Genomic DNA, 14,962 nt, shown 5'->3' on the forward strand with positions numbered 1-14,962 from the left:
GGGACACTATGAAGGCAGTATTAAGATGAAAATTCATTGCATGGAATTCATTTCTTCAAAAAATAAAAAGTCAACAAATAAATTACCTAACATTACATCTTAAAGCCCTAGAAAAAGAACAAATCAACACCAAAAGCAGTAGAAGACAGGAAATAATTAAAATCAGAGCTGAAATCAATGAAATTGAAACAATTGAAAAAAATGAAAAAACAAAAATTTCATTTTTTGAAAAAATAAATAAAATTGACAAACCCATGCTAGCCATGCTAACAAAGGGAAGGAGAGAGAAAACTCAAATTACTAACATCTGTGATGAAAAAGTAAATATCACAACAGACACTACAGAAATACAGAAGAAAATTAGAAGTTATTTTGAAAACTTGTGCCAATAAAATAGAAAATATCCAAGGAATTGAAAAATTTCTAGAGTAATATAATTTGCCTTAATTGATTCAGGATGATATATACAATTTAAATAGACCAATTCTAAACAAGGAAATAGAGGACTCCATCAGAAGCTTACCAACCAAGAACACCCCAGGACCAGATGGATACACAGTAAGTTCTACAAGACCTTTAAAGAAGAACTAAAAAAATAGTCTTCAAATTATTTCATGAAAATAGAAAAATAGAAATAGAAGAGCACTTCTAAACTCATTCTATGAGGCCCATATCACCCTGATTCCAAAACCAGGCAAAGACACTTCAAAGAAAGAAAATTTCAGACCAATATCTCTAATGAACATAGATGCAAAAAATTCTCAATAAAATTCTGGCAAATCTAATACAAAAGTATATCAAAAAGAGAGTGCACCAAGATTAAGTGGGGTTTATCCCAGAGATGCAAGGTTGGTTCAACATACAGAAATCAATAAATGTATTCCATCACATTAATAGACTTAAAGATAAGAAACACATGATTGTCTTAATAGATGCAGAAAAAGCATTCAACAAAATACAGCACCCCTTCATGTTCAAAGCACTAGAAAAACTAGGGATAACAGGAACATATCTCAACAGTAAAAGCTATCTATGCTAAGACCAAAGGCTAACATCATTCTAAATGAAGAAAAGTGGAAGGCATTCCCTCTAAAAACTGCAAAAAGACAGGGATGCTCTCTTGCACCACTTCTGTTTAACATAATTCTAATTGCCAGAAAAATTAGACAGGCAGAAGAAATTAAAGGGATATGGATAGGAAAAGAAGAACTGAGTTTAGCACTATTTGCTGATGATATGATTCTATACCTAGAAAACCTAAAGAATTCCACCAGAAAACTTCTAGAACTAGTAAATGTTCTTAGCCCTGTTCATTGAAGGGATACATCTAATCAGGAAATAAGGTGCTAAAAGGACTTATGAGCCACATCAGTCTCTAAGGTATGACTTTTTGACATTTCAGTTGGCCAATGTGAAACTCTGTAAATGTTCATCTTAAAACATTTTCCCTCCTGGGACTAACTCTTATAATAATAGAAATTGATAACATGAATTTGCATAAAATGTCTCCTGTTTTGAACTTTTTGCCTTCACTAAGTCTTTTCTTGGGCTTCTCTTTAATGGTATCTAAATATAAGTTCTGTGTTTTGAGAGTTAACTTTTCCACCTTTTTTTCCCTTAATGTACAGACCATTGGGCGGGGGCCGAATTTGGCCTTAAGGATTGCTTGGGATGATGGGGAAGAGTCATAGCATGAGGAATTTCTCTGGAATCCTGACATCATGTCTTAACCCCTATGACTGACAATATCTGAACTGTCTCAGTACTAGCCACTCCACACAAGATTACAGCCAAGAAGTTCAATAAGCCAGGAGAAAGATTAGATGGAAAGGAAAAAAAAATATCTCTAGTACTCCAAACGCCAAATATTTCATTAAGTAGAGAAGGCTGTAGATACAGGAAGGAAACAGTGTCAGTCTCATTCAAGATTACGATGAAGCATGCAAAGACCTTTTTGGTCACTTAGGAAGGCTGTTTCCTGATCCACTACTTTTACTCTTTATACCATAACATGTTCTTGATTGTCACACTGTAGGTGTAACACACCTACTGTATGTTGCAGGTAAAAGTCATGTCAGATAAAAATTATGGAAGAAGAGGGATACAGAACTGGATTACAATGACTATTAACATTAACATAAGCTAGGGACATCTTCCATAAATATTTCACAGGCATTTCCCGCTCCCAGGGGCTACGCTCCTGCCCCTCACTTGAGTTAGGATTCAGCATATGAATTTTGGAGGACAAATCAGTCCATGGTACTGTCTGTGCCCTATTCTATGTGACTTAACATTGTGGTTGTAAAATACATTCTTCAAGCTTTTAACAACTTTATGTTAAATTTTTCATTCAACTCTTGAAGCTAATTCCATTGTTGCAATTTATTCTACTCTAGACTTGCATTGTTCAGCTCAGGGAAATTATGCTGTTTTAATTTTTCAATATGATATATAAAATTTTAGTTATAATTTGTATCATTATAACTATAGTGCCTGCACTTCCGTGTGGATTTTGTGTAGTGGAGTCATACCTTTGTTTTGAGACACATTTTAGATCCCAGTGCAAACTTTGCAAGCAGCAGAGGAAACCAGGGAAAAGAAGCAAACATCATTAGGACCTCTTTCTTGGCCCCTTCAGACATGCCCTGGAGCTCCCACTTCAGCTTGCCTGGGATTCAGAGAGGAAGTGCATCCCTCTGACTGCAGTGGAGCACAGCCCCAGTGCTCTGGGAGCTCCTTCCCAGCTGGAAGGCTGGTGGCTTTTCTCAGGGACATGCTACAGGAAGAGGCAGGGCACAGAGCCAGCCATGAGGCTTGTGGGCTCAGAGCCAGGCTGCACGCTGCTGTCACTCCAGGCCACCAAGTGTCCACAGGGACCAGCTATGGTCCCTGTTAGAATTGTCCTCGTCTCCTACCCTCATTCCACTGTTTCCCAAAGGATGATGCAGAACACAGTGAAAACTATTTCAGGCTCACTGAAAAGAGGGGACGTCAGACAAGGTGAAACCACTGAGCTTCTACCTCAGTGAGGTAGGATGGTTGAAGACTCTCAAGAGAAAGAAAATTTCAGCGTTTCTGGTCCTTCTAGGTGGGTCTGAATACTGGGGCTTCAGGGGTGGTAGGAAAATTATTGGGGAACAGAGATCCTCCATGGAATGTGTGTGTATATATATATATATATATATATATATATATATATATATATATACATCTCCAAATATGTTTTCAAGAAGGAAGCTGATATATGCTAAATCTAAATTTACTTTCAAGTGCTTACTTTAAGATTGAAAAGAATTGATTGACACATTATAGTTCATATTTATGCGATGCAATATGATATTCCAATACTTCCAATACATGCACACAATGTGTAATGATCAAGTCTAGGCAGTTACATTTGAATTTGATTAAAAAATTATTTTCATAAAGCAATAAGTCCATTTTAAAAAAGGGAGTTTCTTGGGAATCACAGAATATGAACTCCTCATTTTATAACTAGAACTACAGTCAAAGAGAACCAGAAAATCTCCAAGTTAGCAAACATTAATTATAGTGTTGTTTTTAAAAGACTTTCTGTTATACAGTCCCCTCCACATTTGCTTTTAATTCTTTTCAAGTGCACTTATTTCTTAGGTTTTATAGTACGTATCACGTATAAAACATTGGGGAAAGCCATAGAAAAGTAGTTCCTTTCAGAAGATGATTACTTGGGATTTTTAAAGAATGCAAGGGCTTTATTTCCAGAGAGGAAATAACTCAGGAAGCACAGCCAAGGAGAGCATGGTTGGTGGTCAGCACACACACTGCAGCCTTCTTAGCTCCTGCTGGCTCATGCAGTCATGTAGTCCTGATTGCAAACACCTGCAACCCTGAGAATTGGCAAAGTATCATTTTCTTTAGAAAGTAAGTACTTTATTTTCTAAAGGCCTACAGCTAAATATCTAATTTTTATGAAATGCTTTATTTTTATTCAAATTCAATTAAAGTCATTCTGTATTTCCTATATAAAATATTTTCTACATTTTCTTCTTTCTCGAACATTAAATTACCCATTTAGGTTGAAAGATAAATTTCAACTCCATGATGCTCAGCACTCTATAGCTATAATTATAGCTATAATTATTTGTGCCTTTTGTTTTGTAAAAACACTGGAAATATAGTCAGAGAGACAGATGATTTGTGTATGACTGCATATAAAAACAGACTGTGGGTTGGTAATGGTGAACATTTTCCCCCTGTTCTTTGCACTTCTCTAAATTATCATCCATAATCACTATTACTTCTTCATTATAATGATACACCTACATGATTATAAATTTTCTTTCACTTTTTCTCTCTCCTTTTTGCCATAAGCTTCAGTTTTTACACTTTTGTTCAATGTATTGAATAATAAAATATAAACTACATTAACTCTATGAATATGTTACTAAGTATTAAAAACAGGATTATTTCAATATGATTCAATGGGTATGCCCTCTTTGAACTGCTTTACAAGTTCACTGGCTTATTCCAAAAATTCTATGTAGAAATTCAGGAATGATTCAAGATAAATTTTATAAATTTACAAACTTTATTATTAGATATGTAAAGTCTCCAATTTTCGTTTTTTCAGTTTTCTCCCTGATCTGCCTTCTCGGCGTTGCTGTAATGTGCATCCAAACTGGAGCTGGGCAGGTCATTGAGCCTGGTGTGTCAGGAGAGCCGTGGGTGCATGCCTTATCGCAGAGCAAAGCTGAACCCTGCAGCAGTGAGCACACACTGTTGGTCCAGAGCAAGGCTCAGTGGTAACCTGACACACGTCTGCCCTCCCCTTCCCTCCATCAGGTCCAAAGCATGGCGGCCTCAGCCAACCACACGGTGGGGATGGAGTTCTACCTCACACTATTCTCCAAGGCCCAGGAGCTCCAGCTTGCTCACGGCTTCCTGTTCTTGCTGATTTACCTGCTGGCCCTGGTGGGGAACCTTCTCATCATCATCCTGGTCACCATGGACCAGTGTCTCCACACCCCCATGTATTTCTTCCTGAAGAACTTGTCCCTCCTGGATGCTTGCCTTGTCTCAGTCACTGTCCCCAATTTCATTGTGAGCTCCTTGTGCCACAGGAGCACCATCTCTTTCCCAGGATGTGTCTCACAGGTCTGGTTGGTGATTCAGTTTGCTGGGGCTGAGCTTTTCACCCTCACGGCCATGTCCTACGACCGCTATGTGGCCATCTGCCACCCCCTGCACTATGACATCATCATGAACAAGGGGCTCTGTGTGCGGATGGTAGTTGTCTCCTGGTTCCTTGGGGCCATCTTTGGGGTCTTATACGCTGCAGGAACTTTCTCTTTATCTTTCTGTGGCTCCAGAAAACTCCCACAATTTTTCTGTGATGTCCCCTCTCTGCTGAAGATTTCTTGCTCAAAGTCACATGTCACCATTGATGTTAGTGTGGTTTCTGGGGTCATATATGCACTTTTCTGTGTTGTGTCCATTGGATTTTCATATGTGTACATTTTCAAAACTGTCACAAGAATGCCATCCTCACAAGGACGGTCAAGAGCCTTCTCCACCTGCACACCCCATCTCATAGTGGTGACCACATTCATAGTGACAGGTGCCACTGCCTATTTCAAGCCTGTGCCAGAATCCCCAAATCCTGTGGACTTTCTGGTATCTGTTCTCTATTCTGTGATGCCTCCGTCTTTGAACCCTATGATATACAGCCTGAGGAACAAGGACTTCAAAGCCTCTCTCTGGAAGATTCTATGGAAACTGTGTCATAAGTATTATGGGGGAAAATAATAGGACTATAGCCTAGAAAGGATCAATTAAACATCTTTATAAATTATTGTTTTGAGAGTTTATGGTATATGGTTTATTTTGATATAAGGTAAATAACTGAATATTGTGGTTTGTATACATGTATATTTTATTTAGAATGAGGTTTATAGGTTCATGACCATGATCACCAATGTTTATCTCAGAATCATCAATCGTTTCTTCCTTAGAGTGTACCCATGTGATCAGAACATCCATGATACTGGGCAGGTTTCTGAATGACCAGCTCCTCAGAAACTGTTAACACAATTTTCTGCTTGCAAATGTGACTAGGTTAAAGGGTTTAGGGTGGCTGTTGGTCCCAGTCTAATCACCTCAACCCTCAGAAACTGCAGACTAAGATTTTCCTCAGAGAAGGACTGACTGTGGGAGAGTGGTCTGACCTCACTGTCACTGAGGCGGGACCGTCCTGTGCTGCAGCGTGAAGAGAACTTCTGGGGACAGAAGAGTCTGTGCTGCAGACTCCCAAAGAAACGCAGTCCTGCCAAATCCCAAGACTCCAACCAAATTGATCTGGGCCTGTAGAATAAGGAAGATTTATTCTAAGACAAGCAACTGGTGAGGGTTACAACTACAGAAATGTAAAACAACTACAAACAAAATCTTTCCAGACATAAATGCGTTTAAATCAGAGTTTCTGGCATAAGCATAGATACAGATGCTAAGTCTTAGTAAAAGATGATGAAGATTGGGAACAAACACATGATAATCCTCAAAATTTTCACAAATTGGCACAAAATTTATCATTTATGTCCATTTTCATGTTGTATTTCATATTTCAAATATTAACATAAAATATGAACATTTTTATTTTGCTATTTTAGCTTTATTATTTCATAAATTATTTATTTAAAATATTATAAAAACACCAAACTTGCTTGCATTTCTTCAACTTACCAATCCTTGAATTCCTGTTATTGTTGTCATTGATGTTTTTACATTTGTCAAGATTAGTATTTTTGGCTGCTGGTTATTTTGCATCTATTTCCCCAAAGTATTTTTTCATTGTTTATAATCTTCTTTTATATATTTAGGAATATAAATTAAAATAAATTTTTACTGTGAGGAAGGATTAAAAATTAACTGAATTTTTTTTATTTAAAAAATAAAATTGTACAGAGAGGGAAAGGCAATTTTGCAACACCTATGTCTCACACCACTACCAGGTCTGACAGCCCTTGAAATTCTTCAAGCAGAGGGAAGGAGATGAAGTTAGCATTTAACTTGGCCATAGATTGCCTTGTTTTTGATTTCTAGTCAAGGCAATTAGACAAGAAAGATAAAAATATTCACATTACAAAGGAGAACAACAAGCAGTCTATTTACAGGTTTCCACATCTTGTCAAGAATCACCCCTTACCTGTGATTTTGATTTCTGCCAGTTCAGTTACTTGCAGTCAATGAGAGTAAGAATACAACAAATGAAAAATTGTAGAAACAAACAGCGCACAGAATTTAAATAAATTTTCTAACAGTGCTTGTAGTCATAATTTTTTATTTCTAATATTATTGCATATTAAACTCTCACTGTTCCTAATTTGTAAATTAAACTTTATCCCAGGCATTTATATCTAGGAAAGCCCATAAAAGACCAGGTGGATTGCTCTACATGACTTCTGGCATTCACTGAGGGGCTGGTAACAGATCCCTAGCTTACCTGGTAGGACTAGTTATGTGAAAAAACTCAAAATTCCAAGTATATTTTGAAGACAATTATATTCTTATCCTTAAATTTTATTTATACTATGAAATGGGATTTTAAGCATCCAAAAAATTCTTGAAACAATTCAGAACTCTTATTTTAAAAGGCACAACAAAGGTACAGGATTCAAAACACTGCATTTTTCCCTCCATTTCCATCCCCAGTGCCTCGCTTCCCCACCCCCTCCCACTATCTCCTTCTACACTACTGATGAACCTCTATTTATTTACATATATTTAAATTTCTGATTGATAGATCTACATGAAGATGAAATCCACTGGGGTGTATTGATACATGCACATAGGGAATATTGTCAAAGGAGTTCTGCATTTCACCCTCTTCCCTCCCCTTCAACCTCTCTCCACTGATCTTCCCTATGCCATCCTGTTATCTATCTATCCCTTCCTTTTCCCCCTTATCTTTCCTTTGCTTCAGCATATGAGAAAAATCTTTCAACCCTTGATTTTCTGAGTCTGGCTTATTTCATTTAGCATGTGTCTCCAGTTCCATCCATTGACTGGCAAATGCCACAACTTCATTCTTCTTTATGGCTGAGTAAAACTCCATTGTGCATGTATACCACATTTTCTTAATCCATTTATCTATTGATCAGCACATGGGCTGGTTGCATATTGGTGTGGTTTAGATGTAAGATGTCAACAAAAGCTCATGTGTGAGGCAAAGCGAGAAAGTTCAGAGGTGACGTGACTGGCTTCTGAGAGCCTCAGCCTAATCAGGGCATTAATCCACTTGAATGGATTAATTGGGTGGTAAGTATAACCAGGTAGGGTGTGTCTGGAGGAGGTGGGTCACTAGGAACATGCCTTTGGGACATGTATTTTCTCCCTGGCAAGCAGAGTTCTCTCTGCTTTCCGGTGCCATGTCCTGAGCTGCCTTCCTCCTCCACACCCTCCCACCATGATGTGCCCCCTGACTTCAAGCCCAGAGCTATGAATTCGATCTTCCATGGACTGAGACCTCCGAACCTGTCAGCCACATATGAGACGTCTCCAAAAAGCTCATGTGTGAAGTAATGCGAAAGAGTTTAGAGGTGAAACGATTGTGTTATGAGAGCCTGAAACTAATCAGTGAACTAGTCCCTTGTTGGGATTAATTTGGTGGTAGCTGTGGGCAGATGGGGTGTGGTAGGTCACTGGGGCATGCCTTTGGGGCACATAAGCTGTCTGTAGTGAAGGGAATCCCTCTCTACTACTTGGCTCCATGTCCCCAGCTGCTTTCCTCTGCCTCTCACTTCTGCCACAACGTTCTGTTCCACACAGGCCCCAAGGAATGACTGGCCATCTGTGGACTGAGACCTTTAAAAGCATGAGCCTCCAAATAAACATTGTCTCTTTAAAATTGTTTTTGTCTGCCAGATTAGATGGAGCATACCTGTAATCTCAGTGGCTTGGGAGGCTGAGGCAAGAGGATGGAAAGTTTTAAGTCAGCCTCAGCAACTTAGTGAGAACATGTCTCAAAATTAAAAAAAAAAAATTAAAGGCTGGGGTGTGGCTTACTGCTTTAGCCCTCCTGGTTCAATCGCCCATACCAGAAAAAAAATTGTTCTTGTCAGGTATCTTGGTCACATCAGTGAAAAAAACTGACTAAAACACCTCCTTTATTTGTTCTTGTTAGGATTTTTGGTTACAGTGCCCCAAAGCTGGCTGAAACAGAAATCTTGAGTGTTGTGAGTTGCACAGCTGTGAACACTAATGTGGCTATATCATTAGGGTGTGCTGGTGGGATAAAGAACTCGAAGTAGGGTAGCTGGTTCATATGGTGGTTCCATGCCCACTTTTGAGGAATCTGCGTACTTTCCAGAGTGATCATAATAATCTGTACTGAAACCAAAAATGTATGATAAACTTTCCCCGACATCCTCACCATCATTTATTACTTATTATTTGCATTCTTTGACAAGAATGAGATAAAATTTCAATGTAATTTTGGTTTTCTTCATTGCTAGGGATATTAAATTTTTAACATATATTTATTAGCCATTGTACCTTTTTCTTTTTAAGGGAGAGAGAGAGAGAGATGTGTGTTCAGTTCTTTTGCCCATTAATTGATTGGGCTCTTTGGTTTGGGGTGTTAAGTTATTTGCATTCTTTATATATTCTACATAGGAATCCCCTATCTGAGCAGCAAGTAGCTAGCAAACATTTTTTTCCAGTTCTGTGGGTTCTCTTTTCATGCTCTTTACTATTTTCTTTGCTGTGCAGAAGGCTTTTGATTTGATTTTGTCCCTCTTACTGATTCTTGGGTGTATTTTTTGCACATTTAAGGTCTTGTTAAGGAATATTGTGCCTGCATCAATATGATGGATTATTGACCCTATGTTTTTTTCCTAACAGTTGCAAAGTTTCCGGGTCTAAGTCCTAGTTCTTTGATCCACTTTGTTTTGACTTGTGGGAAGAGTGAGAGATACGAATGTACTTACATTGTTCTTTATATGAAAGGTTGGGTGAGAGAGAACATTCTTATCTTTTTACTAATTTTAGAGAAAATGTTTTCAGTTTTTGTCTGTTCAACAGGACATTGGCTTTGGTTTTGTTATGTTTAGCTTTTATGATGTTGAGGTAACCTTCTTCTTGTTGAGAGCCACAACCAAGTCAAGATGGCGCCTGGCATTTTGCCAGAAGGTGTGGTTGAGAAGTAAAGCCAGGGAGCCATTAAGATGATGATAATTAAGTGAACTGTGTATAATTATTAAGATAATGACTGATTGCTATAACTGGATGATGCTAAATTGAAACAAGCTGTGTATTCAATTGTGTATATAAACCTCTGCTGTCCAGCAATAAGACGGCTCCTGCTATCTCAGGTGAAGGCTACTTTTGAGTTCTTGCAGAGTTTCGGTTGAGTTTGAGTGGAGTTCCCCTTGGGTTTGGGCAATAAAGTAGTTCCTGTTTGAACCTACAAGTGGCTCGTGACCTCCCGGTTATTTGTGCCCAGCCAGACTGCAGCATCTTCTATCCCTGGTTTCTTGAGGGCTTTTAACATGAATGGGCATGGATTGCATCAGGGTCCTTCTATGCATCTGTTGAGAGGATCATATGATTCTTGTCCTTAATTCCACCATGTGGGGGATGACCTTTGTTAATTGGCATATGTGTGTCAACCTTGCACCTCTGGGATAAGGCCCCACTTGGTCATGGTGCGTGTGCATGCACACTTTACTCAACAGAGTCCAGTTATGCTAGGACAGGGAGATAATTTGCTGAGAGATCTGGAGATGGCATGTAAGAGGTAGGTTTATTGCTAAATGCTTCTGGGAAAGGTCCAGTGTGATGGGCCGAACAAGTAGCTCTTCTTCCCTCCCAGTGTCTTCAGCACTTCACCCCTGGCCTCATGGCACTCTGTCCACCGGAGACCAGCAGGAGGAGCCATTATTCTCTCTACAGTGGGACACTCCAAACCAGTTACCACAGGGAACCAGCAAACCAGTCCCAAGTCCTAGCACTCATAAGGGTAAGTCTGTGTCCCTCAAGATGATAATTATCCAGTATCCAAGATGACACTTACTCTGTACAAGTCCCGTCCCATTTTTCTCTTGACTTGGATAAGTTCTTGAGAATGGAAAGACAATTCAGGGACATAGTGTTTTGCTGTCTTCATTTTCTTCAAGGATGACATAGGGTCAGGGACTAGAAATCAAGGCCGTACGTAAATCAATGTGTGCAAGCTAGTCAAGCACTCTGCTACTGAAGTACACAGCCAGCTTTTTAAACTGGCCACTTACTCTCACAACTTTTTTTCATCTGAATCTGAGGTTATTGTGAACACTGTAATTAATATGTATTAGTGTAGCATACAATCTCAAAGAATTTGTATGTATGATTAAAATTGATCACCTTCTAATTTCCAGACAATTTATGAAAAATAGCACCAATATCAAAGCGTGTGCATGTGGTACAAGTTTTAGCTTTTGGTCTCTGAATCATTGATTAATTAACATCCTGCATTAGAATCATACATTTGCAGCTCTAAACTCAAAAGACAAAATAGAACTAGCCAGTCCAGAAAAAAATTTGGCTTATGATAATTTAAAAAATAATAACCATGGATTTGTACTGTGAGATTGTAAGTCCCTGGGGACATTCCAGATGCACAATCCCTGCTGCACATGCCTGCCACAGTGGTTAGGTAAGTGTGTCTTGGGTGCTCTTTCACTAAGCAATGGGACTCCTGAGGGTGACACTCACTCACGCACAGGGTCATCCCAGTGCATCCTGCACACATGTGGAGCCAGACTGTGTCTCCAGCAGCCATGGAGATGAGTAAACAGTCGCCACATCATCTTTTTCATCATGTTCTTTTCCTGAGAATTGTGTTGGCTATTTAGGACCCGGTGTTTCCATATGACTTTCAGGGTGGTTTTGCCTTGGTATTTGATGGGGATTGCATGGAACCTGTAGCTCACTTTGTTAATATGGCCAGTTCAACAGCATTAATACTCTAATGCAAAAACATGAAATAGAGCTGTGGCCACAGCTCAGAGTTAGAACACTTGCCTAGCATGCATGAGGTCCAATGTTTTATTGCCAGCACCATAAAACTAAAACTAAAGTAAAACAAAAACCATGAAACACTCAGTGATCAGTCTGTAAAAGTGTGAAAACTGTAAAGTTTTCTTTGTGATGCAGAAGCTGGTGTGATTCCACTTGTTAATGGTGTAAAGATCCGCAAGTAGATCAACAGAACATGAGAATGATTTCAGAAAACAAAATCCCACAGGGGTCGGCAACTGATTTTTAACCTAAGTCCAAGATCATTCATTGAAAACAGGCTAGTATTTTTTAATGGTTATGAAATATTGGAATTTATGTGCAAAATGAAACTTGAACTCAGCCTGGCACTATTTAAATTAACTGAAACTGATCCTTGGACTTAAATGTAAGCCCAAAACTGTATCTGTAGAAAAACATAACTAAGAACTTATGAGTTTGGATTAAAGATCTATTTAAGTAAGACAATGCAAACACATCCACTCATAAATTGATACATTGGATTTAATAAAAAACTAAAAGCAGTGCTCTTAGAAGTGCAATGTTAAAGAAAGATATATCAAGTCACAATGTGGGGTTAGACTTTAAATCATGTATTTCATCAGGGGCATTTATTTAGAAGATATAAGGAACTTCTAGACCTCCATAATCAGAAAAATGATTTTTCCCACCCAAGGGAGAAAAAAGAGCAAAAAGTTTAAACAGATATTTCACAAAGCAAAGGTGTTCACATGGTAAGGAAGTCCATGAAAAAATTCTATCATTTTGCATTTAGCAAACACGTGTTAAATCGAAATGTGACACAACCATATACTTACTAGAAGAGCTTTCATGAAGAAGGCAGACCATACCAAATTCTCACAGGGATGCAGAGGACTGAAGGGCACACATTGGTGAGGAGAGCATTAAATAGCACAAACTCTGTAAATCCACCTGTATTAACTATGACAGTCAGCCCTTCCACCCTTCAGGTATTTAATTAGGTGAAATTAAAGCAAACACCCCAAAACAGGTTCATTCACAAAAATATCCATGATTTATATATGTGTAATAGCCCCAATCTGAGAACAGCCCAAATGTTTATCATCACACAAAGGAATAAAGAAATTATAGTCTATTCATACAATGAAAAATTATCCCAAAATGGAAAGGATAGAGCATTGATATTGCTACTAGTTGGATGCATCTCAAAATAATGATGTTCAGGAAAAGAGCCAGATCCTCCAAGCTGCCCACAAAAGATGATGTACATCTTAATTGTTGAGTGAGTCAATTATGCTTCCACAAAGTCTGCTTAACATATATAAATTTAATACTAAAAATGCTAATTACCAAATTATGTATTTCTAAATATTTTTAGGTTAAATACCGAAGCATTTTATTTTTCTTTACCTTTGGGAAGGATTTGCATGTGTACTTCAAGATTAACATTTTACTGATTTTATAAAAGTACAATTTATACCTATTTTCTGGTGGTGTTTGATCAAGATGCTATATGAAATATGAGGTAAAAATGACACGCTATTTCTGCCTATTCAATCATCCATTGTTCCAGTTGTAACATTTTATTCCCCATAAACTTTGATATTGCTCATTATTAAAGATATCAAGACAATTAAAGTATACTCTGTCTTCTACACTACAGATGTCCACACAGAAACGGAGAAGCCTGGTAAAGCCACCTAAGTGCCCGCCCACGAGCCAAAGTGGTTTGGAGTAGATTCCAGACTGCTTTGTGAGATCCACAGACCCAGAACCCCTGAGAACTTCCACTTGCCCCTCTTCAGAGCCTGCTTGACATCTTTGTTCCTCAAGCTATAGATGAGGGGGTTCAACATGGGGATGACAACCGTGTAAAAGATGGACACCACCTTGCTCTGCTCCGGGGAGGAGACGGCACTGGGCTGTGCATACATGAAAAACACGGTCCCAAAAACAAGCACACCCCAGTGAGGTGCGATGCACACGTGGAGAAAGCTCGGTGGCGTCCCTGCACGGTGCGGATCTTCAGGATGGCTGAGAAAATGCAGATGTAGGAGACCAACACAACCAAGAAGGTGCTGACAATGATGGAGCCACACAGGCCAAGGAGAACCCACTGGTTCTCAGAGGTGTCTGAACAAGACAGGGACAAGAGTGGGGGGACGTCACAGAAGAAGTCGTTGATCTCATTTGGCCCACAGAAGGACAGCCTGAAGGTCATTGTTGTCTAAGTGACAGCATTCACTAGGCCCCATGCATAGGACCCAGATACCAGTAGTCCACAGACCCAGGGAGTCATGCTCATAGGGTACAGAAGAGGGTTGCAGATGGCAGAGAAGCGGTTGTAGGCCATGGCAGCCAGGAGGAAAGCTTTGGTGGTGCCAAACAGAGACAAAAAGAAGAACTGAGATGCGCACCCAGCAAAGGACACCCTGTGGTCATCTTTCAGGCAGTTTACCAGAGCCCTGGTCACAATTGTGGAAGAATAGCAGACATCCAGGAAGGAAAGGCTTTGCAGGAAGTTGTACCTGGGGGTGTGGAGGTGAGCATCGGCCCTGATGATTACAATCATGCCCAAGTTTCCCACCATGGCCACGACATACAGCACCAAAAAGACCAGAAACAGAACTTTCTGCATTCCAGGCCCGGCCCTGAAGCCAAGTAGGACAAACTCTGACACCTGGGTACAGTTGGCCATTGTGTAATGGCAGCCAGAGGAGGCGGAGGAGGAAGAGGGCCAGGAAGGGGAAACTCTGCAAGCTCCTACAACTTACTGCCTCATAGTTAAAATGAAACTAGAGATCTCCACGTGGCACTAAAATCATTTTGTTTATAATCCTGTTACAGTGTCTTCGTTTATTGGATTCCATATACCATGAAATTGGAAAAACCTCTGCTGCAAAAGAAATAAAATGGGATCAAATATGCATTGACATAAGAAGTCTTC

The 14,962-nt window shown here is 39.3% G+C and overlaps 1 protein-coding gene and 1 pseudogene across 1 annotated transcript; one reads left to right on the forward strand and one right to left on the reverse strand.

Annotated features, from left to right (window-relative positions):
• The first annotated feature begins 4,833 nt into the window (after positions 1-4,833).
• On the forward strand, positions 4,834-5,787 carry LOC101972923 (olfactory receptor 14K1). The gene has a single exon (XM_005341436.3). It carries the CDS (start codon positions 4,834-4,836, stop codon positions 5,785-5,787), a length of 954 nt encoding a protein of 317 aa, XP_005341493.3.
• Positions 5,788-13,617: 7,830 nt separating this feature from the next.
• LOC144366672 (olfactory receptor OR9H1-like) lies at positions 13,618-14,948 on the reverse strand (annotated as a pseudogene).
• Between the last annotated feature and the right edge of the window lie 14 nt (positions 14,949-14,962).

This window comes from Ictidomys tridecemlineatus, chromosome 1 (assembly GCF_052094955.1).
Source record: "Ictidomys tridecemlineatus isolate mIctTri1 chromosome 1, mIctTri1.hap1, whole genome shotgun sequence".
NCBI classification, from domain to species: domain Eukaryota; kingdom Metazoa; phylum Chordata; class Mammalia; order Rodentia; family Sciuridae; genus Ictidomys; species Ictidomys tridecemlineatus.

What these genes read in the sequence shown, in the direction of transcription:
- LOC101972923 (XM_005341436.3), top strand. Translation starts at nt 4,834, where the DNA reads ATGGCGGCCTCAGCCAACCACACGGTGGGGATGGAGTTCTACCTCACA.